At 38.0% G+C, this 23,757-nt stretch overlaps 2 protein-coding genes across 4 annotated transcripts in view; both read right to left on the reverse strand.

The window, feature by feature from the left end:
- Positions 1-993: 993 nt before the first annotated feature.
- LOC142340462 (uncharacterized) lies at positions 994-6,693 on the reverse strand. The gene is made up of 4 exons (XM_075391036.1): positions 6,452-6,693; positions 4,776-6,088; positions 1,758-1,987; positions 994-1,460 (listed from the first exon to the last, which is right to left on the reverse strand). Exons 1-4 carry the CDS (start codon positions 6,626-6,628, stop codon positions 994-996), a joined length of 2,187 nt encoding a protein of 728 aa, XP_075247151.1. The 5' UTR covers positions 6,629-6,693.
- A 5,121-nt stretch (positions 6,694-11,814) lies between these two features.
- LOC142339540 (protein DENND6A-like) overlaps positions 11,815-23,757 on the reverse strand; it is a 53,101-nt gene continuing 41,158 nt past the window's right edge. For all 3 annotated transcript variants that reach the window (XM_075389649.1, XM_075389650.1, XM_075389648.1), the window contains 3 exons: positions 18,483-18,585; positions 12,854-13,100; positions 11,815-12,464 (listed from right to left, as the gene is read on the reverse strand). In XM_075389649.1, coding sequence (XP_075245764.1) covers positions 12,349-12,464; positions 12,854-13,100; positions 18,483-18,585 — 466 coding nt within the window. In that variant the 3' untranslated portion in view covers positions 11,815-12,348. The remainder of the gene's footprint in view (positions 12,465-12,853; positions 13,101-18,482; positions 18,586-23,757) is intronic.

A 23,757-nucleotide genomic window follows, 5' to 3' on the forward strand; every position in this document is an offset into this window, starting at 1 on the left:
CTCGTTCCACTAAGCGTGAGAAATGACGTCAAGCACGCACTTCAGTTGAAATTGCATGGACGAATGAACAAAAAGCAGTGGTTGTGACGTCATATTGTCGTAACAAAAATCTTGAAAAAAACAACCAAGAAAAGGCCAATAATAGCCTCAGCTATCGCAGTATCAAAGTGCTGCTACTAAAAACAAAGTTCCAGTAGCGAGCATCTAAAATTGAGCTTTATGGGTTCATCCCGTTTCCATTTTTGCTTACGTTTTTCGGTATTGACTCTGTTCATTTTACGTTACTCTGGTGAGCAACAGCCGTTTAAAAACATTTTCAGCAGAAAGGCACTTTTGTTTTGCAACATTTTGTCGCTCAACATTAAATTAAGAGTGAAGTGTTCACGCCGCAAAACCACTCACTTTATCGCTCCACTTCTTGTTTCGGAGTAACCAAATCATCAAATCAGTTTGACTTCAAAAATCGCGAAAATGGGCGGGCATATCGTTAAAAAGACACCGCCCCAATTTTTTGAATTGTAAAACATAGCTGGCAGATTGCCAGAAAATAGCCGCAATAGATTCGTAGATGGGCATTCTAAAAAAACAGTAAAAAAGACAGACCAAAAAAATTCGTCTTTTCATTGAAGGCTGATCTGTTATATTTTGATTAAAAATCTGTACAAGTTATTGCTGCCTCAATTAGCTGATCTCAAATAACCTTCATTTAGAGTGACACACACCTATTTGACCTTATCTCTTTGAATTAAATTAAAAAAAAGTCAATTTCAAAGTGAGGAAGTCATTTTTGAGAGTGAGTAAGTCAAGTGTGACCAAAAATTTAATCACGCGCATGAACAAAAAAACTTGCTCCACTAAGAGCGAAAAATGACGTCACACATGCAATTCAGTTGAAATTGCATGAACGAATGAACAAAAAGTGGCTGTGACGTCATATGGTCGCAACAAAAATCATGACCACGAACAGATCTTTAAAAAAAGACAGCTTTGACATCACACTGAAAAAAAGGAAAGGAAAAGGAAACAGTTCCTTTTGCAGTAGCTCTTAGTTCTGTTGTTGTACGCATCACAAAATAACATGGGGATATTGGACGGATACTTCGATTCGTACGATGTTTGAGTCTCTATTTTGGCAAAACATCGTTCTATGTGTTTTAAAGCTGTAGATTGACTAATTGTGGCACCACATGTGAAACAGAAAATGTCGCCAGATGATGCATTTGGAGCGTCTTCCATTGATTCTGGATCATCTTCCGGCAAGGGTTGCAGATTCCTAGCACTAGATATCTCCCGTTCCAGATCCTGGCGTTCTATGTCCAATTCTTTCACTCTGGTCAGCACAGCAGCTTTCTGTGCTCTGATTTTCTCCAGTTCTTGTTTGTCTTTTTCATTGGCCATCGGAGGATTTCTCCGCCAATCTGCTATTTTGTCCGGGAGAAGAACTAAAAGTCGCTGACGAGCTGAAAGAAACACACTAATTGGAATCAGTTGGTTGTGACACAAACTTATTTCTTCTTTCAGTTCTTAATTCTTTATCTAAATTTCATACGCCTCAAGTAGTTTTTTTTAAATCGAAGTTCAAGCTCTAAGTTTAACTCCAAACTTCTCAATATGTCGTATCACCATACCAAAACTGAAAAATACAAAATCACAATGTGAAAATTTCTTACTCAACGAACAGCAAAAAGAAAAATATCAGTCTACTTCTCGAATACATTAGACACAAATAACTATGGGATGTTAGATTTAACAATAACCCAGTGCCATTCCACAATCATCTGAGCAGTATTTGGACGTCCTCCTGCTCCTGTTAATACACCCTGGACCCAAACACTGGCTAGCAATGCCACTGGGGCGACCAGCAATTCCATTGTAGCTTTCCTCGTCCAAATACTTCCTCTTCTTTTTCCTCTTACTGTGCACTGCAGACGAGGAATTATACTCATCTCCAGCACCAACATTGTCATCCAAGTTAGTCTTCAGATATCTAAAAAATTTTTGTTGACGTTAGGTGATACCTACCTAAGATGTACGTGAAAACTAGCAGCTCGGCTCCAGTTGCTAAATTAATACCGTCCATTGAATGTGAAAACAACTTGTTGAAACTAAACACGCTGAATTGAATGATTCCAATATCAGGGGACTTTCCATGCAATGCAAATGCTAGAAAACATATCAGCGACGAGAACAATCAGAAACTAATTGTGGTAGGCGACTATTCGAAGAATCAAAGAAACTATTCTCAAGCCAATTGAACATCAGCACCAAAGTTAATAGGCACACAAGATTCAAATGTAAATCTGCATAAAAACGAGCAACAAAAACTACAAAACGCGGCGCCAGAAATTTAACTTGACTTGGTGTTTCCTTTCTTGTGAGCCAGTTCATTTTGATCTTTTGGCTAATTGCAAAACAACGGTATCAAAGTAATTAATTAATTTAGAGCTCATGTTACAACAATAATTCTTTCTCCACGAATGAGGCTTGTCTCACTTAAAATTCTAAGTTTGATATCAGAGCGTTCGCTCTATTGTTCTACAAAAAGAACTTAAAAAATCACTGCCGCTATTCAGAATTTTTTTGTCAAAATTTTTTTTTTGTCAACTGACGTCAAAATACCTGCGGCAACGCTTACGAACGATTCCAAGAGCTTTTTGTTGTACAACACCGGTAATTTTTGTCAAAAAAATGACTAACTGTGCATTTAGAGTGAGTTGTTTTATAGCGCTTCGGCTTAACGAACTGAGGTGTTTATACAAATATGTAGTCCAAAGTTTCAAACTGGCAAAATTTTTCCTAATTTTTTTGTTAAAATGGATATCATTGAATAAGAGAGGAATTTACATTACAAAAACTGTCCGCCCATGTAGCAAGCTACTATCTCGGAATAACTAACGACAGTTTGACTATCGATTGTACCGGTACAGCCGTTCGTCTTGGATAGCTTCAAGTCGCGGTATTCGGCAGAAATGATTCAATGGTCAAAGAAACGCATTACACCGTTGCTCAAGCAGCTTGGTCTACCACCCTCTACCTGTGAGCATCCACTAAAGGCGTTCAAGCTATAAGTAAAGGCATTTTGCCAAAACTGAACATTTGCTTTCACGTTCCTAATTTATTATTTTCTTCAGCTCCGATTCTTTAGACGTCACAAAGCCTCACGTAAAGTCCGTAAGTACAGCTCAGCACATGTGCAATTGTTCATGTGCTGCTTCGTCGGTTGTGCTGACTGATAATCGTTCACCAAGCGGACTAATTGAGATCTGGGTCTAACGACTTCGAGAATCGGGGGCTGATTGTCACTTATTGGACCTTCACGATGGAGCACATACCAAGATTTATAATAAAAGTAGCACATATAACCACAACTGTCTCGCGAAGAATTGAATGGTCTTCAGAGAACAACATCTACACTAATCAGCCCCCGGATCATCAGAAGGACGACGGGAAAATTACACAGGAACTCACAAAGAAACTACCGGGCCCGCTATCTAGTTAGCCTTCGCCTTAAACGATGATGGTCGCTGATACATTGATTAAGTCCGTGGTATTGAGGGAAAACACACTTAGCTTTATCAACCGATTTTTCTAATTCCAACAAATATACTACAAACTTGGAGCAATTATTGGACATTTCACAGCGTTTGCTTATTTAGTTGCACCAATTGTTCGTCGACAAATTCGCTTATTACATCTATGCTGTGCTCAATTTTAAATTCAAATGAGTCTAACCGTCGAACAAAAACAGAAATTGAAGTTAAGTCAAGCATAAGAACAAACAAAATCGTTTCAATCACAGTAACCACTGGCAACCCATGAAAATATCAGTCACAAAAGGGCAAGAATAACTGTACAGAAAAAATAGTTTTGTTCTTTCAATAATGCCGCAGTCAATGATTTTAAAACCTGCAGATGTAGCAGAAAATTGAAACGCACAGTCTGTGAAATTGTACATTAAGAGTTGAAATTGAATTGAGTTATTAACATTCAAATGACAACTGAAATCTGACAAAGTCAGAAATAATAACATAAAAGACAACAATTTTGTGAAACACAAAAATTAAGAGCATAAAATTAAGATGTTGGCGCAGACGTCCATTAATTAAACCTCGGCAAAATCACCAAAACCAAAAATAGATTAAAAACTGAACACGAAGCACATAAAACTTCCTGTCCTGTTTATTGCTTTCAAAACCGAAATGAATCCACGAAACAGAACAATTTGCGTTGAAATGTTTGTTTGAAGTTTCCGCACCAGAAGAAATCGCTTCTCTTGCAGCATTTTCAGTTCACAGTTCTCTCTGATTCCAAAATCACAACGAACAAAAAATCAGGTCTTATATTTTCAAGTTGCTCGAAAACCTTTTCAGTGCGAAAATTCCTATTCAACAACAACTTGACAACAACGCTTGTTAAAAAACCGCAAGCCAAAAACATACCAGGTCACCTATATCAGCTAAAATTAATACTTGAATACATAGAATTTGTCATCTTCGTGTTTTCCATTACAAACATAAACCGACTAACGTGCATTCAGCTCACCCAGAGCTCAAAGACGAAAAAGTCAACCAAAGTCAAATCAGTCCGAAGAACTTTTGCAGAACTAAAAAAGATGACCACAAAAATTGCTTAAAACTTCGCTCGAGAACAATTAAACACTAACCAAAAATAGGTAAAATTACTGACAATGACAGAACCTTATCCAAGAATATGGCTAATCGGGCATTCAAAAATGAACACAGCGTTTCCATAGTTACAAAATAAAGCAATCTCACCGTGAAGACTCCTGATTGTCATCGCCGATTGGATCGGATTTCTCTTCGCCAATCGTATCAGGTTCCTTCTTCAAAACAGGCTGTGACTCTGGCAACAATATGGAAGGAATCTCATCTGCAATATTTGCCCAACTACCACCACTATTTGATTTGGAGTTATCAATCTTCACATCTATATCAGATGACAGAATTTTATCCCCGTCATTGTCCACAATTGTTTTCTGAACGGGTTGTACTTTCTCTTTACCAGTCGCTACTTTCTCTTTCGTCTGCATCTCAACTAACGACATTTCCTTCCTCGATTGCTCATCTTTACCCTCAAATTTGCCAACTTCGCTCGTCTTTTTGATGTCTTTGTTAAACGGCATGGATCCAATAGCAGTAGAATTAGCTTTATCAGGCTCAATTTTGATCGCACTATGCTTCGATTTGTCATCTTTCATCTTTTCTGACGTTTTCAACATTTCCGCTTGCAACAATCTTTCCAAATTCTTCTCAGCCGACGACTTTCCCAATTTGAACGGTTTGTCTTTTAGTATTGCGTCTTCAGGTCTTATTTTTCTTTCCTTCAAAGTCAAAGATTTTTCGCTTCGTTCACATGATTTCTTCTCATCTTTCGACACTGAATGCTCTTTTGACACTTCGTGTTCTTTGCGTGTTTCTTCTGATTTAGAAGTTGAACCCAGTATCGAAGCAAGCATACTTGAGCTACCTGTACCTTTTAAGTTTGATCTTTCTGAACCTAGGACGTCTTTTCTCTTTTCAGATTTGTCCGATGATGAAAATTTAGTCGGGGCGAAGCTAAGCAGACCATCAGTGCCATTTTTCTCATGTTTTGAACTACTTTCCTTTGTAGAAATTTTGCTAAATTTTTCACTTTTTGTACCGATTTCTTTGTCCCTTGTTGTTGGCTCTCGGGATGATGAGGGTTCACTTTTTATCACAGATTCTCGTTCTTTTGAATTTTGGGTCCCCTGTTGCTTTGGTTTCGGTGGCAAATGTGAACTTGAAGTATGACTGTGACCTGAAGCCGTGAGACTTGATTTCATATCTTTCCGCAAATAATTACTAGTTGTCGTAGATTCAGTGGGTGAGGGTTTCTTTGCACTAGTATTACTACTCTCAATTGGGGACTTCCTGATCAGTGAGCTGTCAACAGGTGATGGTTTCTTAATTACACTGCTGTTGCTACTCTCGCTTGAAGGAGGAGGTGGCTGAGTTAGCATGAACTGTTCTCTGTACTTTCGCTTGTACTTGATTTTAAGACCCGGATTTGCATTGCGACATTTCTCACAGAAGTACTTCTTGATCACCTGAAATATTAATTTATGTGAAAATCAACAACCCCCTCACTTAATATAATTGATAAATTATAGAGAACAGGCGTGTTATGCTCAGAAACTGAAGTTATACTTCAGGGCTAAAATGGTAACAATTGGCCGATTTCTAACACTTTTTTACCAGTTCGAGTTTTTCCGCGACATTTTGCCTCAAGAGAAAATTTCTTCGAATATTGTCTAATTTCCAGAAAAAAAATCTCACTGTTGAATATTGACGTTATGAATTGTGAAAATATGAATTGTTGAGAACTCCTGGAAAATTTTTTAATTTAATGAAATATAGCACACTTGTAGCGCTGGACAGATTAAACCTTGAAAGAGGTTAAACCTTTATACCTTTGCATCCTCTGCAGAGACGTCAATGCAGTCGCCGTGGTACCACTCATCACACTTGTCACACCCAATCATGAACCGGGAGATGTCAGTGCTGCGACACACACAGTACACCTCATCTGCATCCCCAACAACACCCCCCACCAACCCACTGTCTCTTCCAACTTCGTTCACACTCATTCCAATTTCCCACAACAATAGTATAAACAAAATAAATAATCTGAAAAAGCAGTTTATGATATTAAAGCGATGGTAAATATCGGGTATATTTCCACATTGTTCACGCAGCGGAACTCAACGCATCAATTTTATTCATCTTTTTATGCATCTCTATAATTGCTTTTATGTACTTGACATTTGTTTAGTTTATCAGCTATGAGTCTTAGCCAAATTGCGCCATTAGTTTTTCATCACAATGACTCGCTCGACTATCTAAATGACGTTGATACCAATATTAATGTTGTTTGAGGAAACTCTGAACGTTTTCGAAGTCAGTGGAGGCCAACTATATAAAGAAGGATTTTATTGAGAATATTGAGATCAAATTGAAATCAAAGTAAAATTAAGTTTCGGCTTTTATTAATTGGTTTTATAGGTTGAATTGACACCTTCGTCAGCTGGCAGAAAGTCTCCATGGAATGCAGAACACCAGCACACATGTCGGCTTTAATTTTTTTAATACAAGACAACTATTTTTGGGTGTTGTCCATCAAAACGTGCTTCATATTGTATTTTAGCTAATTACTTATCAAAGCGATGGTAAATACATGGTATAAGTAATTAGCTAAAATACAATATGAAGCACATTTTGATGCTGACGAGCAATTCGCCAAACGCTAACCCATTACGTTTTGGACAACACGCAAAAACAGTTGTCTTGAATTAAAAAAAATAAAGGCGATATGCGTGTACTGGTATTCTGCATTCCATGGGAGACTTTTACAAATGTTCCGATAAGCATCTCTGATAATTGTTGATTATTTTAAAATTCTGCCAGCTGACGAAGGTGTCAATTCAACCTATACAACCAATTCATAAAATCATAAAAGCCGACACTTAGTCGCACTTTGATCTCAACGTGATCTCAATATTCTCAATCAAAATCCTTTTTTATATAATTGGCCTCCACTGACTTCGAAAAGGTTTAGAATTACCTCAAACAACATTAATATTGGTATCAACGTCATTTAGATAGTCGAGCGAGTCATTGTGATGAAAAACTAATGGCGCAATATAGCTAAGACTCATAGCTGAAAAACCAAACAAATGTCAAGTACATAAAAGCAATTATAGAGAAGCATAAAAAGATGAATAAAAATGATGCGTTGAGTTCCGCTGCGTGAGCTATTTGGAAAAACGAAAACACGTAAGACAAAACATAAACCAAGAGTACCGCACTTTAGCTACGCTAAGCTTACAGCTTTTCATCTATACTCGCACCCAGCATATTGCCAGAAAATAGCCGCCATTGATACACATTGACTCCGCTTGGGCTCGAAAGAACAAAATCTTTTAGCCTTGTGGTAACTATCGCTTTATCTTTTAGTTAGATAGAATCCTGTTTCCCAATGAGAGGATACAGAGCTTGTATTAAGACTAGCGCATTAGACATCGTTAACTAGCACTTATCAGAGCAAAGTTCAAGCGCGCACTTGGGCTTTATCCCGTTTCTATTTTTGACTTCGTTCTCAGATACTGACCGTGACTCTAGGTTGTTTTGCTGAGCAGCTGCTCATTAAATGCTCCTTGCGCAGAATGAGAAGAGTGAAACTGGACTGGAGAAGTCAAACAACCTACCAACGTCGGTCGGATCTTTTCCGTTTGTGCCACCCAGACGCACGTGCAATATTTGTACATACAGAATTACTACGTAATGACACGTGTACTGGGGGTGGGGGCACTAATGGAAAAGATCCCGTCGGTCTTATTGCTCTCTATGCGAGAGGTTAGCTTTGGCAGTAGCCGGCTGGGGCTTAGGTATTCTAGAATTAGGGCGCGCGTGTGCGTGGAGGGGGGAGGTGAGCAGAGTGGAGTGGGATCAAGCGTTGGGGGAGGGTATGGTTGGAAGATAGGGAGTCCAAATTACCAGGTGGGAGGGTGGACGAAGAGTGTTGTAGGGGGGATGACGGTGAGGGGGGTGTCTTAAGGGGGGTGGCAAAGTTGAGAAAGATTGAGAGTTAAGATGGAGAGTTAAGATTGAAAATCTTCTTCACATCATCAAATTAACTCCTCAAAACAGATTCGGTGAATCGTATATTAAAACAATAGTAAGGCTCTAAAAGAGCTGCTCAACCACAAAGCATTCCGGGCTTTACTTGTTTATCCCGTTCCAAAAACTGAGAGCCAGATAAAAAGTCGGTCAAACGAAAAATAGCATAAAAACCACAGGGCTGATATAATTTCTACTACTGCTAAAAACTTGGTCTAAAGCAACTAAAAAACATTTCACAAAAAATGTTGAACAAGCTGTGAACTAAGTTAAAGCTAAATTAAGGTAAAGCAAATTATTATTCGACAAAGTAACAGGACAGGACATGACCCCTACAAATCAGAAATTTTTCGGACGAAACGAACGAGACTTGCGTGCCGCATAATACAGATGGAAACAACACAGGCAAGTTGAAAAAACTTATCGACGCCGCTCAAAATACTGTAAAAAACATTCAGTGATAAATTAAGGCTTGTTAAAATTCATTCCGCAAAAGCATTTTCATTAGGGACCTTTATACATATGAGTTCCATTGACATTAAACCAAATCAAATTAAGCTTTAAATTGTAAAAGTAAATTTATTGAGTGAGGTAAGTCACGTAAGATCAGAATCTAATCACGTATATGACATAAAAACTTTTGCTAGAGTGAGTGAGAAATGACGTCACGCGCGGAAATGCAGTTAGTGAGAGGAAGAAGTCAATCAGAAAATTTGATTTCTTCAACTTGGCAGTGAACAAAAGTAAATAGAAAACACAACCTACTAACAGCGGAATTGCTCTCGAACGACTAGTGGGAGCTCTAATCAATTGCAGCCTGCTTCGGTCCGCGGGGTGGGCGAGGAGGTATAGCCTGAACGGAACTAAGAAACTCACTAGGGGCCTTCAAATAACCTCATTAGGGGGGAACATACCCGGCAGATTGCCGGAAAATAGCCGCCGTTGATTCCAATAAGCATGATTGGGAGTGAAAGAATCGAAGATAATGAAAAAAAAAGATTTTTGTACAAAAACATTTTTTTAAGTCCGATTTATTTTGATGGCATTTCGTAGTTGAACATACTTCTGCTTCTTAGAGAGAGGCTACAGGGGCTACTATCAATAACAATAAGCATTACAGAGAGAGGTAACTAATACTTATAGGACCGACGTTCAAATAGCGGGCATCTAAAATTGGGCTTTATGGGTTTATCCCGTTTCTATTTCTGACTTCAATTTTTTATACTGACTCTGTTCATTTTGAATTGCTTTGCTGAGCAACTGAAGTTCAAAATCAATTTTAGCCGAATGAGAGAAGAGAGAAACTAGCCTAGAGAAGTCAAAAAGATATCACGCAAAATGATGAAAAAGCGGCAAAATGAGGTAAAGCGAAACATTTTTTTATTCGACGAAGTAAAAAAAAACATAGCAGGACAAGTCCTGACGTACAATTCAAAGAATTTTCATTGACTAAAAAAATTAGACATAAAACGGACTAAGAATGGATTGGAAAAACCATTTAGAAAAAAAATCCGATCCAAAAAATCGAAAAAACAGTAAAAATCAAAGTGAAATTGCCGCATGTGAACAAAAAAACCACTAACGAGAAAGCGAATTTTTGTTCAAACACCGTTTTCTCACTTTACTTTAAACTTAGAGCAAAAAAATTTCACACCGCAAAACCACTTGCTTTTTCGCGCCATTTCCTGTTTCGGCGTGACCAAAATCACTACTCCAATTTGACTTCAAAAATCATGAAAATGTGTGAACAGATCTTAAAAAAAAACATAGCCGGAGAATTCCGGAAACGACTCGAAGTGAAAATCCATTTATACGCCATCCAACAACTCATCAAACAAAACGTGCCTTCACTAATTTATGATTATCTTGAAACAAAGTCATGAAACGAAAAAAAACAAAATCAAATCTGTTAAAATATAAAAAATCTCATCAAATTTTGTTACAAATTGAGATCCCGAAAGAACTATCTCTGCCAAAATAACTTCATCAAAACAAGTAGTACTTACCAAAACCACTTACGTGAATTTTGAAAAATACTTTAGGCTAAATTATGAAAAAAAAGCAATTAAAAGCAACTTTCACTGAAAAACTGAAAAAAGTTACTAAATTTTTTAGTATTTCAAAAAACATATAAATCCCAAGAAAAATTCCCTTCGGCCAATAGGGTATCCAGATAATCACAAAACAATATGCAAGTCATAATAGGCAAATAAACTTAGCTAAAAACAGAAAAGAAAACGAAAAAAAAAATTAAAAAAAGTTCCAATTTTCGCCATTTTTTGTCGTATTTCTTAACAAAAAATGATTCTTACCCACAAAACTGTAACCAATTGTTTTTATAAAATTGTTCATGTAGAAGGCGTTTCTTCAATGCCCATTAAAGGGAAGCCAGTAAAACAAAATAATCGTAAAAAAAAACGCAAAAATTAGCCCGAAAATCAGCAAAATACATTAAAAACCTCCGAATTATCATAAAAATCATATGAATTTCCAGAAACCTTCAAACCACTACCGAAACCAGCCTAAAATTAAAACAAAATCATAACCAAACCTCAACGAAAATAAATGAAAAAAACTGCTTTAAAATGCCGCACGTGAACAAAAAAATTTCGCTCGCTTAGAGAAATTTTGTTCACATATTAATTTCTCCCTCTTTCAAAAACAGCGGTATGAACAAAAACCACTCTTTTCGCTCCGCTCTTCACTTTTGTTCAGCACCAAAATCACTACAAATTGTTTCACGCGTTTCATTTCGCTTCAAAAATCACTCCAATAAAATTGATTAAAAAAGGACTTCTCCAATACTCCTCTTCGAGTCGTAAAAAGACAGCGCCCCAATACAATTCAAATTCTTTGAATTATAAAAAAATGTGAGCGCTATAATAGCCGGCTGAGAAGATGAGGGCGGCTATTAACCACTATTAAGATTTAAAGTTTCGGCGCTTTCGGCAATTTCGTGACCTGGCGTTTCCCAAAAATTTGACCAAATCTACAATTTTGCTTGACTTGCACTCGGAAATTCTTTGAACAATTCTGTTTTCACGGCTCGTGGAGTAAAAATGCAACACAAATTAGAGGAACCAGATCTGCGGGTTTCAGATGTTGCCAAAGAGTTAGAAGGCAAATAAGGCTGCAATCACCTGAGATTAAAACCAAGTATTTTCAAATAATCTCTATTGCTATCTTTTTTCACTAGCTGATCTGCCATAATAAATTTTCAAGAGTTGGGTTCAACAAACAATCATGTGAATTACAAACCAACACTTTATCTAGATGAAAAGAGCTCTGAGAGCAGTCAATTAAATAGGGCAGAAAGAACACTTTGGTAGAAATTAAAATGTCATCAAACATTTCGGTGCATCTCTCATGTCTATTTGAGACCATTAATTAATTTATTGGAACATTTTCATATATCAAGTGCTGCCAAAGTTTATGGCAAATTTATTTGAAAGTATATACAAATATATTAAATAAGGACAGAAACAAATTGACTAAAGGAAACAACAAAACGAACAAACTATCTATCTACACAGGTGTGGGAGAATTCGTGGGCAAATACTCTAACACAAGGGTCAATGTGATTTGAATGTATATGTATCAGTGGGTAGTCAGGAAAGTGTCGGGGTTCTTCAGATAGGATGCTTATCAACGACAGCACTTTGGATCCGAATGTTGATACGCCCAAATACATTCAGGTAGGCGTGGCAACCCCCTGGTGGTGCTGTGGACTGTTCGGATTAGTACCATCTCCTCCCCCTCGTGACAGAGATCCAGGGTGACTAGGTCCTCCAGAGTTCTGGGCAGAACCTGATAGAAGAAACCAATCTCTAGTCAAAATACAAACACTTGCGAGAAAAAATGTATGCGCATTTTCGCAATAACTATTTGAACAACGATAAGCCAATATTTTGACTTATCCAGTTTCGCCATTTTTGAAAAAAAATTCATTTAGCTCCGAACAGGAAACTTTGGAAATACCGATAACTACGAACAATTGTCATTCCTTTCTAATGCAACATTGTCTGCAGAACAAATGAATTAGAGCGAGCACCCTGGATCAATTTTCTAGGAGTTACCTCAAGAAAAACTAGATTCCAACGAACGTGATTGCGAAAATGTCATGGACCAAGGGAGCTTCTTTGGGTTGCTTCAGCACCAATCGTACTTGAAAATGAACATCAGTCTTGTTTGCTAACCTGGATTGGAGAGTGAGTGAGCAGTAGCGAGGAGTGAGTTATTGAGGAGAGACTGTTTGAGATCCTGAGGCAACTTCTCCACTATCAACTGCATCATGTCATAAATGCGTCTGTACACATTCTCGTCTATCTCCAGTCTAGTCGGCATTCTATCTGCAGCTGAGAGACGACGCAGCTTCTCTTTCAATTTGATGAGCAGATCAACTGCCTCCACCTCCGACTTACCATCCAGCCACTCCTCTAGATTCTAAAGCACAATTTATAGATGTCACACTCCACCAATCACTCCGTAATTTTAATCAAACTTCTCAAAATAACTTTCTCAATAAAGTGCTAAATTAACAGCCGGTAATCGAATTCATATTTGTCCTATAAAGAGAAATGGCACAATTCTGTAGTGGAAATTGAATAAACATAACTGACTAACACCAGGCGAATTGCTCTCAAAAGACCGGCGAGCGGTTGGCTCTGGTAGTACCCAGCTTGGGAGAGATTCTAGTATGGAGGAGCGGAGTGGTGGTGGGGTGAGTGGGAGTGGGTGGGGCGGGCGGGGGGGGGGAGAGCTGAGTGGAGGGGGGTGATTTGGAGTAGGGCTGACTGAAGGAGTCAAAGTTTTACGATTGAAAACAGCCTGTAAATGTAAAGGAACCAAGTTCCTTTATACGTTCTCTAACCCAAACACCATTTTCCTCTCCCTACATACATTTCCCTCCTCCCAAACCCTTTTATTTACTTATTTCAATTCCCCCAACCTATTTCCATTGCAACACTGCTTTTTATATTTGTTGATTTCATTAAAGAATTCAGAAGTGGTTGGCATTCACTTTCAATATTATTTAAAGTAAGGGATTTCCCCGTTTTTGACCATAACTTGTGTACCAAGGGCGAATTGTAACGTACATATAGAGATTGCTATGCTACCATGAGTGCGCCACTCTCAGAAATACAAATATTGTTGAAAAGTTGTCTTGGTATGCAAGACTTAGCCCGAAGAGCATAAACACAGCCCTTAACACCATGGAATTGTCTCTTCAAAACAATTTTGGTGAATCGTTTCTTAGTGACTGCTAAAAAGCGTAAGGCTCTATGAGCCCTTAATGCCCTCCGGGAGTTACCTGTTTATCTCGTTTTTGAGGACAAAAAGTCAAATGTGACAGAAAAATCGGTCAAGCAAACAATCACATTAGAAAGGACCACATGACTAATATAATGCTACAAACTTCAATGAGAGCAATTAAGCAAAAAGAAATGCTCATCAAAAAAGACTAATAACCAGATAATTCTCCTAGACATTTAGTTCATTGCAAAATAAGCTACCACCTACTGCGAACACGAAACACTCTATAAAATCTTTGTATTTTTGTAATAATTTTTGGATGAACAAAAAAGTCACACAGTTATCGACACTATTCAAAAAAACTATGTAAAAATATTCAGCGACAACTTTAAAAAGCTTGTTAAAATTTATTGCACAGAAACTTTTTCACTAGGGACCTTTATTACAAATATGAATTCCTTTGACCTTAAACTAATTCAAATTAAGCTTGAAAGTGCAAAAGTCAATTTTATTGAGTGAGGTAAGTCTCGTATGATCAAAATCTAATCACGCAAATGAGCTTAAAACGTTGACTAAAGAAAGTGAGAATGACGTCACGCGCACAAATGCTGTTGGCGAGAGGAAGAACTCATTCAGAAAATTTGATTTTTTCAGCTTTGCTGTGGAAGCAAATGTAAAACGAAAAAGAGCGTCAGACGTCGAAACAAAAAACAAAAACGCAGAAGTTCCGGAAGCGACTCGAAGAGTCGGAATTTTTATCTTACAACTCTCATTCTTTACCTCAGCAAATTTTATGAATATAATTGTTACAAAAATTATACCTCATAACGACAAAGATTCGAGCATAAACATCATTAAAATTAGCTAAAAAAAACTATATCATTTGGAGATCATAAGAAGATACGTAGAAATTTATATCCAAAGACAGACAACGCTCAATGTGATATCTTGATACTAAAAAACCTAACATTAATAGAAACATATCTTAACGTTGACAATTGGACAAACTTCATAGGATGGAAAAATATTCAGGCTCAAACTGACCAGGCTAAAATTTTCTTCCAAATTACTATTTATAAATTTTTAATCAAAAACTCAGAGCTCCTCACCTAAATCTGCTACCCAAAAGACACAGTCGTTAGGCATAAAGCAGGTATCACTCTGAGAAACCAAACTGCATTCCTCAAAAAAGTTAAATTAAAAGGATTCAACAAAACAAATCTTTTGGCGTCACAGCACTTCAAAGACAAAAATAAAATAAATTCATCATTTGTTAGAAATAGCGTACAAAATGAATTCAAACTATTGCAAAATTTAAATAATCTCTATATTTCTTAAAAAAGAATCGAGTAACTCACAAAGGCAAAAATTCGTTTTTTAAGAACCTAGACCCAAAAAAATCAAAAACTAAAAGCAATTGAATTTTCCACGACTTATACCAGCAAAGTCTGAGCAATGCATCGTATATGAAATAAATTGCAAAACAACAAAAAATTGTTGTGCGAAAAAGAGGTTGAAATGCTCTCAAACAACCGGCGAGCGGTTGGCTTCGGTAGTACATAGCTGGGCTCAGAGATGCATGCATTGGGAGTTGGAGAGGGAGCTGGGGTAGGGTTGCGAGCTCTGGACGAGAAGGGGGTCCAATCTGCCAGGTGGCAGAGGGTGAGTGGGGCGAGTGTGGGGGAGATGCGTGGGGGAGGGAGTCAAATTCAAGATCAAGAACCGCCCTTCAGACAATGAAATGGTTCCCTCAAAATGGTTTTGCTGCATCGCATTCTTAGACTGTAAAGGCATAAATCTCTAAAAAGAACTGTGTATCCTCCCAGCATTACCTGTTTATCCCGTTTTGGAGGACCAAAAATCAAGTGGGTCAGACGAAAAATCGGTCGAGCGAAAAACCGTTAACAGATCACAGTACTAATATAATCGCTACCACCTTCGTTTGAGAGCAATTAAAAAACATACGACAAAACGTCGGAAGAATTGCTCTCGAACGACTAGTGGGAGCTCTAATCAATTTCAGCCTGCTTCAGTACGGGGGAGGGGGAGCCTAAACAGGACTAAAAAGTTCAATAGTGGGCTTCAAATAACCTCATTAGAGGTTAACATATACCATTATTAAGATTTAAATATAAAAATGGCACCAGTTTCGGCGCACTTTTCAATTGACTTTTAGTACTAAATTGCCGCCAATTGAACTCAGCTGCTTGAAATTGTGATTGAGAATTTTAGATCACGCGAAACGCAAAAAGTCAAGGGCGTAAAAGTCACTCGAAAAGCCAAAATTGTCAAGCGAAAATTTTGCATAAAGAAGACACACACGTTTACAATAATTGCTACGAACTTCCTTCAAAAGCAATCAATCAGATATTAAAAAGTTTTAGGTCTGAGGAGAATGCTAGAAAGATACACGCTAGAGCATGGATAATACGAAAAGATTGCGAAAAATAGAGAAATATGTTCCTATTTTGCACTAAAAACGCATTATTAGGCTCTAAAAAACATTGTATCAAAGTTAGAGAGTAATAAAATCATGTAGCATTGGTCAAAAACTATTTATACAAAAAAGAAAAAAATTACAAGGACAGAAATAGAGCCAAATGGGCGAAAAACGGCCAAAAACGGTTATCTATCTGCACCATTCTCTCAAACATAGCTGGCAAATTGCCAGAAAATAGCCGCAATAGCTTCATAGATCTGTAGTCTCAAAAAACAAAAAAAGGTAAAAAAAAGACAGACTAAAAAAGAAACTTATTCTTTTCATTAAGGGCTGAGATGTTAAATTTTGATTAAGAATCTATAACTTATTTCTGTTTCTAGTAGCTACTCTTAAACACCCTTCAATTAGAATGATACACCCTCACTTGACCTTATCTCTTTGAATTAAAGTAAAGTAAAATTCAGAGTGAGGAAGTCAGTTTTGAGAGTGAGGTAAGTCACGTGTGATCAAACATTTAATCACGCGAATCAACAAAAAAAAATAGCTCCACTAAGAGTGAAAAATGACGTCACGCACGCAATTCAGTTGAAATTGCATGAACGAATGAACAAAAATCAGATTTGAATGAATGTGACGTCATATGGTCGTAACAAAAATCTTGACGACGAAATAAATAAAAAAACGAAGAGAAGGCCAATAATTGCCTCAGCTATCTCTTCGCGGCTATTAAACACAGTTTTCAAAGTAGAAAAGTCATTCACTGAACGCAGCGCATCATAAAACTTCTCCCGCTCAGAAAAATAGCCGCCAGATTGACGGAAAATAGCCGCGATAGACGCTTGTGGCGCTACACGAATTGAAACAACTATAGAAATAAAATAGACAGATCGACCACCAGTCCTTTAATAGACCACTAGACTTTTTGGGTTAGCTTCGGACTGTCATTTTTATGAGACACATAAGCTCTATAAGGAGAAAGCCCTAATAGGGCTTTTCAAAATTAGGATCTCTTCCGTTTGTGCCCTCTCAGCTTAGTGGGTGCATATTATTAGCACCCACCCAGATGCACGTGCAATATTTGGGGGGGGGGGCAAAAACGGAAAAGATCCCAAAATTAATATTCGAAATCAAAAACTCAAGACTCTAATATTCAAGAATTAGGGCATATGTTTGGCACTACTTAGATGCACACTATTGACCTTTAATAAGTTAAATGCTCATAAAATTTAAAATTTCATAAGTGAGCTCAGAAGTCATGTTTTTGAGTGAGGTAAGTCAATTCCAAGAAGTCACGGTAAGACGAAACAAAAATCTGTTAGACGAAGTAAAAAAACATAGCAGGACAAGTCCTGACGTAAAATTCAAAGAATTTTCATTGACTTAACAAACAACTAGACCTAGAACGGACAATGGGTGAATTGGGAAAACCATTTCTAAAAAAAATCAGATGAAAAAAAAAACAGAACATCAATGTCAAAATGCTGCTAGGGAGAACATAACAACAAAAAAACACTAGTGCGATATGTAATTTTGATTCTAACAAAAAACTAGGTCCAGAAAGAGCTGTGAATGGATTGGGAAAACTATTTAAAAAATCCGATCCAAAAAATAAAAAAAACAGTAAAAATCAGAGTGAAATTTCCGCATGTGAACAAAAAACCACAAAAACACTACCGAGGAACCGAATTTTTGTCCAAACACCGTTTTCTCACTCTTCTTTAAAATTAGAGCGAAAAAATTCACGCCGCAAAACCACTCGCTTTTTCGCTCCATTTCCCGTTTCGGCGTGACCAAAATCACCACTCCAATTTGACTTCAAAAATCATGAAAATGTGTGAGCAGATCTTAAAAAAAAGACAGCGCCCCAATGCAATTCAAATTCTTTGAATTGTAAAAAATTAGGACCGCTATAATAGCCGCCTAGAATTGAGGACGCGGTTATTAAAAATTAGTTCATATGACAATTTTCTCTTTTAAGGTCAAAACGATTTTTGAATAAATTGTACTTCCGGTTTAAAAACCTAAAGAAAACCAGTACTCCTCTTCGAGTCGTAAAAAAACAAGAGCACCGCAATATAGCTCTGCCGCTCAGCTTACAGTTTCGCAGCTATAAAATCAATTTGTAGACTAACCGCTTGACTGATGGCATCCAGATGGACTAGTTGAAGTCTCTGATTGATCTCAGTCCTCCTGGACAAAAGCCAGCAGCCAAAGTTGTGACTGGACAAAAACTGTCTGAAACACAAAACAGTTCTCCAGACCACAAAAATAAATGCTACACATTAGGTGGTATCAGCCACATATGAGATCAATGTCTTATCCCCCTTTCAACTTGCAATTAGTCGAGACAGAAAATCATACCCGGCAGATTGCCGGAATAGCTGCGAAAGAATAGACCTGCATGCCATATAATAGAGATAGAAACAGATACAGATCTAAATTGAAAAAAAATCGACGCCCCTCAAAAAACTAGGCTAAAAAACATTCAGCGATAAATCAATGAAGCTTGCTAAAATTCATTCCACAGAAGCCTCTTATTAGGGACCTTTATTGCACATATGAGTTCCTTTGACCTTAAACAAATTCAAATTAACCTTAAGTTTTAAAGTGCAAAAGTCATTTTATTGAGTGAGGTAATTCACGTATGATCAAAATCTAATCACATAAATAACCTGAAAACTTTTAGTAAAGCGAGTGAGAAATTGCGTCACGCGCGCAAATGCCGTTAGTGAGAGGAAGAAGTCATTCAGAAAATTTGACTTTTTCAGCTTTGCTGTGTGAACACATGTAAAACGAAAAAAGAGGGTCAGACGACGAAACAAAAAACATAGCCGGAAGAATTCCGGAGACGACTCGAAGCGTCAGAACTTCACTAACAAAACCGTAATTGCAACGGAAGCCTCTGTATTAAACCATTACCTCACTTGTATTAAACCATTAACTCACTACCTCCCCAGGTCTGCTATAAAAATTGGTGAAACTTAAACCACTGTCAACAAGAGAAACAAAATGCAGCAAAATTTTATATTATTGAAAACCTTTGGTAACGTTAAAAAATCAAAAATAATTAAGGTGGTCAAAAACCTGATAGTCTGAAAAACTGACAAGGTTATCAATAGCCCTCAAATAATTCATGATTCTAATCTGAAAAAGATCGCGAAAGCAAACGGCAGATAATAATCTTAGAAACTAAGTTAAATCTTTTCAAAAAAGACAGCTCAAATTTAAGAATCAAAAAGCACCTATAATTCCACTTCTAATCACAGCAATTAAGACAAAAAACAACACACAAATGTTCCTTCTTGTAAATAAGCTAGACAACATGACTTCATACTAAATCAAAAATAAAATTGATCATAGAAAAGACATAAGCAGCAAATTATTCAAAGGCAAAAAATCGTTTTAATTAATACTAAGGCCGGAAGAAAGCTGTAGTAATTAGTCATAAGAGGAAAATTTAGAAAAAGCTTGCTATCAAACTCTCAGTACTGCCTTATGTTGAATGAAATCAATTGCAAACCAAAGAAATGACGAAAATCCTCCTGAAGAGAACAAAAAAAGGAAAAAGCAGAATTCATAAATACGAAACATTTTGCAAAAAAGGGTCAAAGAACTTTCAAGTTAAGACTGCATTTAAGAAAAAGTTTTAACTGTTTTTTCAAAACCTAAAGCCAAAAAATGATTGAATTTTTATTGAAACGAAATTAAAGTCCCTCCTGTTGCACAAAAAAACCATTTCTAGCAATTACAACCAAAATACAAACGAAAAACTGACAAAAATCGAAAAAAACTACCAAAATCGGATTAGCATTTGTACAATTTTATGAAACAAATTACATCGAGGTAGACAGAGGCGTTGAGTATAGGAATTATCAAAGAGGAGTTGCCATATTAACTGATTTTTGACAAAAAGACGGTTAAAAGATCCAAAAATAAAGAAATTAATATTAAAAAAGCCAAAAATTAACTAAAGAATCAAGAATTATGTGCCAATTTTAAACTTGAAACGCATTTTCAGGCTCTGCAAAACACTGTGGTATCAATTTCCGAGGTTGACATTTCAATATAGTACCGAATAAAATCTATTTCTACAAGAAACCAAATTAGAAGCAAAAAAATTGGGCCACTTAGACGAAAAAACGGCTAAAAGCGGTCATGTGAAGGGGGGGTTGTCTTGAGCTTCTATGGCCTCTTTTCAAGAAGCCGTGTAAACTCGCGTCTTGCTTTGCAGTCTCTTGTTTGGTCAGTTCTTGGTTTTGCGTCTGTTCGTCAGGATTGGGTAAGAGAATAGAGATGAGGTAGATGTCAGTTTGGACCTTGCATTGCTTTGTCGTCTTAGGCCACCAAAAGAGAAGTAAGAAAGTCGTTAATGTCTTGAAGGTCGGGAAGAAAAAGTTGAATTGTATTTGTAAAGATTTAGAGGTTTGTCCATTTAAGTTGGAACGTCAGGTGATGTATTTGAAAGCCGCTCAATTGCTGTTTGGAACAGTATCGTCTGTATCGGAGTCCTGAGATAGCTGTCGGTTTGTACTGTCTTCAGTTCATCTTGGATGAGTTCTCTTATAGAGGAGTTGTACTTCGATGCTCGTTTCAGGTAGTTGATGTTGCGACTTGTTAAGTATTCAGTTATGGTCGGTATGTTAGCTCTGCTGTGTACTTCTGTCGTGGATGTCCAAGAAGGTAGATCTAGTGCTGTCTTCAGTGCTCTGTTTTGTAGTATCTGTAGTCTTTGTAAGAGTGAGTTCGGAGCATTGGCCCAGGCTGGTGAGGCGTACTCCATGATTGGTCTGATAGTCATCTTGTAAAGTTTGATTAGGCTTTTAGAGCTGATTCCTTTAGCTTTGAGTATTTTGAGTCCGTTTGTCCTGGCGAAAACTTTCTGTTCAACTTTGTTGATGTGCTCTGTCCAAGTCAAGCTGTCTGATATTTTTACTCCTAAAAAGGTTGTTTTCTTTGTTGTCTTCAATTGCGCTCCTTTGAGGGTCAGTAGTTGTTGTTTGTCTTTCAGTCGAGTGATGAGCATGAAGTGCGTCTTGTCAGGATTGAGTTTGATCTTCCACAGGTTGCACCAGTGGTCAAGTGTGTCGAGTGCTCTTTGTAGTCTTAGATGGCTGCTTTGCAGGTTGCGTTGGTCGTGTAGAGTGCTATATCATCTGCATAATGGGAGACATTGGCTGTTGCTACTTCGGGTTTACTGACATAGATGTTGAAAAGAACTGGACTTATAACTCCTCCTTGAGGGACACCGGCACTTGGGACGAAGCTCTCTGCTACAGCTTGCTGGTACACAACTTTTAGTTCTCTGTTCTTGAGGTAGTCTTTGGTCCATTTGATGATCCACATTGAAACTTTGTTCTCCTGGAGTCTATAGAGTAGTCCCTTGTGCCACACTGCATCAAATGCTTGTTGTACGTCAAGAAAGACTGCTGCAGTTGGTCGATTCCAGAGAGCTTCGCTGAAGGCGTGTTGAGTCAGGCATAGCAGATTGTCAACAGTTGATCTCTTCGTTCTGTATGCACCCTGGGTGTTTCTGAATACGTTTAAGTCCTCGCAGTGTTTGATCAGATGCTCCTTTACAATAATTTCGCCTAGTTTGCCAATGCAGCTCGTCAAAGAGAGGGGTCTGTAATTCTTGATGTTCGTGTGATCCTTGCCTGGTTTAGGGAGCATGCAGACTTTAGCCTTCTTCCAGCACGTTGGTATCTTGCCTCGTTTGAGCGATTCTTGAATGAGTTCGCAAAGGTTCTCTATGATGTTGTCTGGCAGTTGTTTCATCTTATAAGAAACTTGGTCATCGCCTGGGGCTGTGTTCTTTCTCTCAGAAATCAGTCGTCTAAGCAGTTGTGGTCGTACATCAGTTTGCCAGTGTTCTCTTGGTGTTTCATAGGCGTCTATCGCAGCTTCGTCAATACTTCTCTCAACTTCTTCTTGATGATCGCTCGCTTCAGTTGTCTCGGGTCAATGCGTCACCGTGGTCTGCTGGAGGGAGTTTGCGAAGCTGTTTGCAGCCTCTTGTGTAGTCATCTTGAGTCGATTTGTGCTGTGCTGATTGTCTTTGTTGAGTCTGTGGAAGGCCTTCCAGAAGTTCTGGCAGTTTTTGTCGTCATTGAGCTGTTCAATCAGTTTGTTCTCTTGTTGTTGCTTCTCAAGCCTAATTGTTCTGGTCAGTTGTTTTGAAACTCTGTTTAGTTCAGTTGTCCGTTCTCTTTCGTCCATATCACCCCTTAGTCCATTTCGTCTGAGTTTTCTGACTCTCCTCTGTATTCGATGCTTGGTCTCGATTAGATTGGCTATTTCTTTGTTGGAGCTTCGTCGTTGAGGTCTTAGGCAGTCGTCATAGCAGCGCTTGATGTGAGTTGCCAGCTCTTTAGCCTTCTCATCTAGTTCATCTGTGCTGTTGGTGAATTCCGCCACTTTCCTCTTGAACTGCTTCCAATCTGGTCTTAGGTAGTAGGGTTTCGGAGCATTGATGTTAAATTGGCTTATCGTCATTAGATGATTACTTAAAGTTCCGTCTGCAGTGTGAAAAGATGCAAGGTCCGAGGCGAGGTCAATCGTGCTGAGATGGAGATCTAGGATTGATCCACTCTTGTGCGTTGCACTGTCGTCATTCAGCAGCACAAGGCCGTCATCTAGTCGTTCCTCTACTGTTCGTCCAGTTGCATTGAAGCTGTATGATTTGGGTTTGATGTATGGACATTTGATGTTGAAGTCACCCAGTATGAGAGTTCTTCTGTTTGAGTATTGGAGGTGGGTCGGTTCGATGGCTAAGTCAGGAGAGCAGTAGATTAGTATGATGTCGATGTTGGAGTCCGTGAGTCTGATGTGTAGCATCTCCTTGGTCTTGGAGTCTGGTTTTACAACATTGATGTTGATGAGCTTGAAGCTGAGTCCGCGTCTAACATAGATGGCTGAGCCATGTTTGTTATCGTCAATGCTTGCAGCTAAGATGAAGTCTTTGAGTCTTGGCGGCTGTTTTGTCTTGGTCTCATTGAAGCAGGCAACATGAGCGCCTTTGTCACTTAGTAGAGTGTCGAGTAGTCTAAGTTGGGATCTCATCCCTCTAACATTGAGTTGTAGAACTGTCAAGTTATCTGCCATGTTGAGATGTGATTTTGTGGCTGGCGAAGTATTGTTTGAATTCTTTCACTTTTCCGTCGAACTGAGAATTGCTGATTGTCTGTCCTGTGATGAAGTTTAGAGCTTGCATGATGTTAATCTTCTTTTGTGAGGAGTCTAGTGTGCACTGTATGAGGGCTGCGAGGGTCATGAAGTTGTTCAGTTGGCTGTTTTCGATTGAACTTGTCTTTATGGTCAGCTGGGCTGTTTGGTCTTCTAAAGTCTTTACTCTCTGTGTTAGTTTGTCTTCGATGTTGCTGAGTCTCTCATTCATTGTCTCTAACATCT

Source organism: Convolutriloba macropyga, chromosome 5 (genome assembly GCF_964194025.1).
Source record: "Convolutriloba macropyga chromosome 5, txConMacr16.3, whole genome shotgun sequence".
In the NCBI taxonomy this organism is placed as follows: domain Eukaryota; kingdom Metazoa; phylum Xenacoelomorpha; order Acoela; family Convolutidae; genus Convolutriloba; species Convolutriloba macropyga.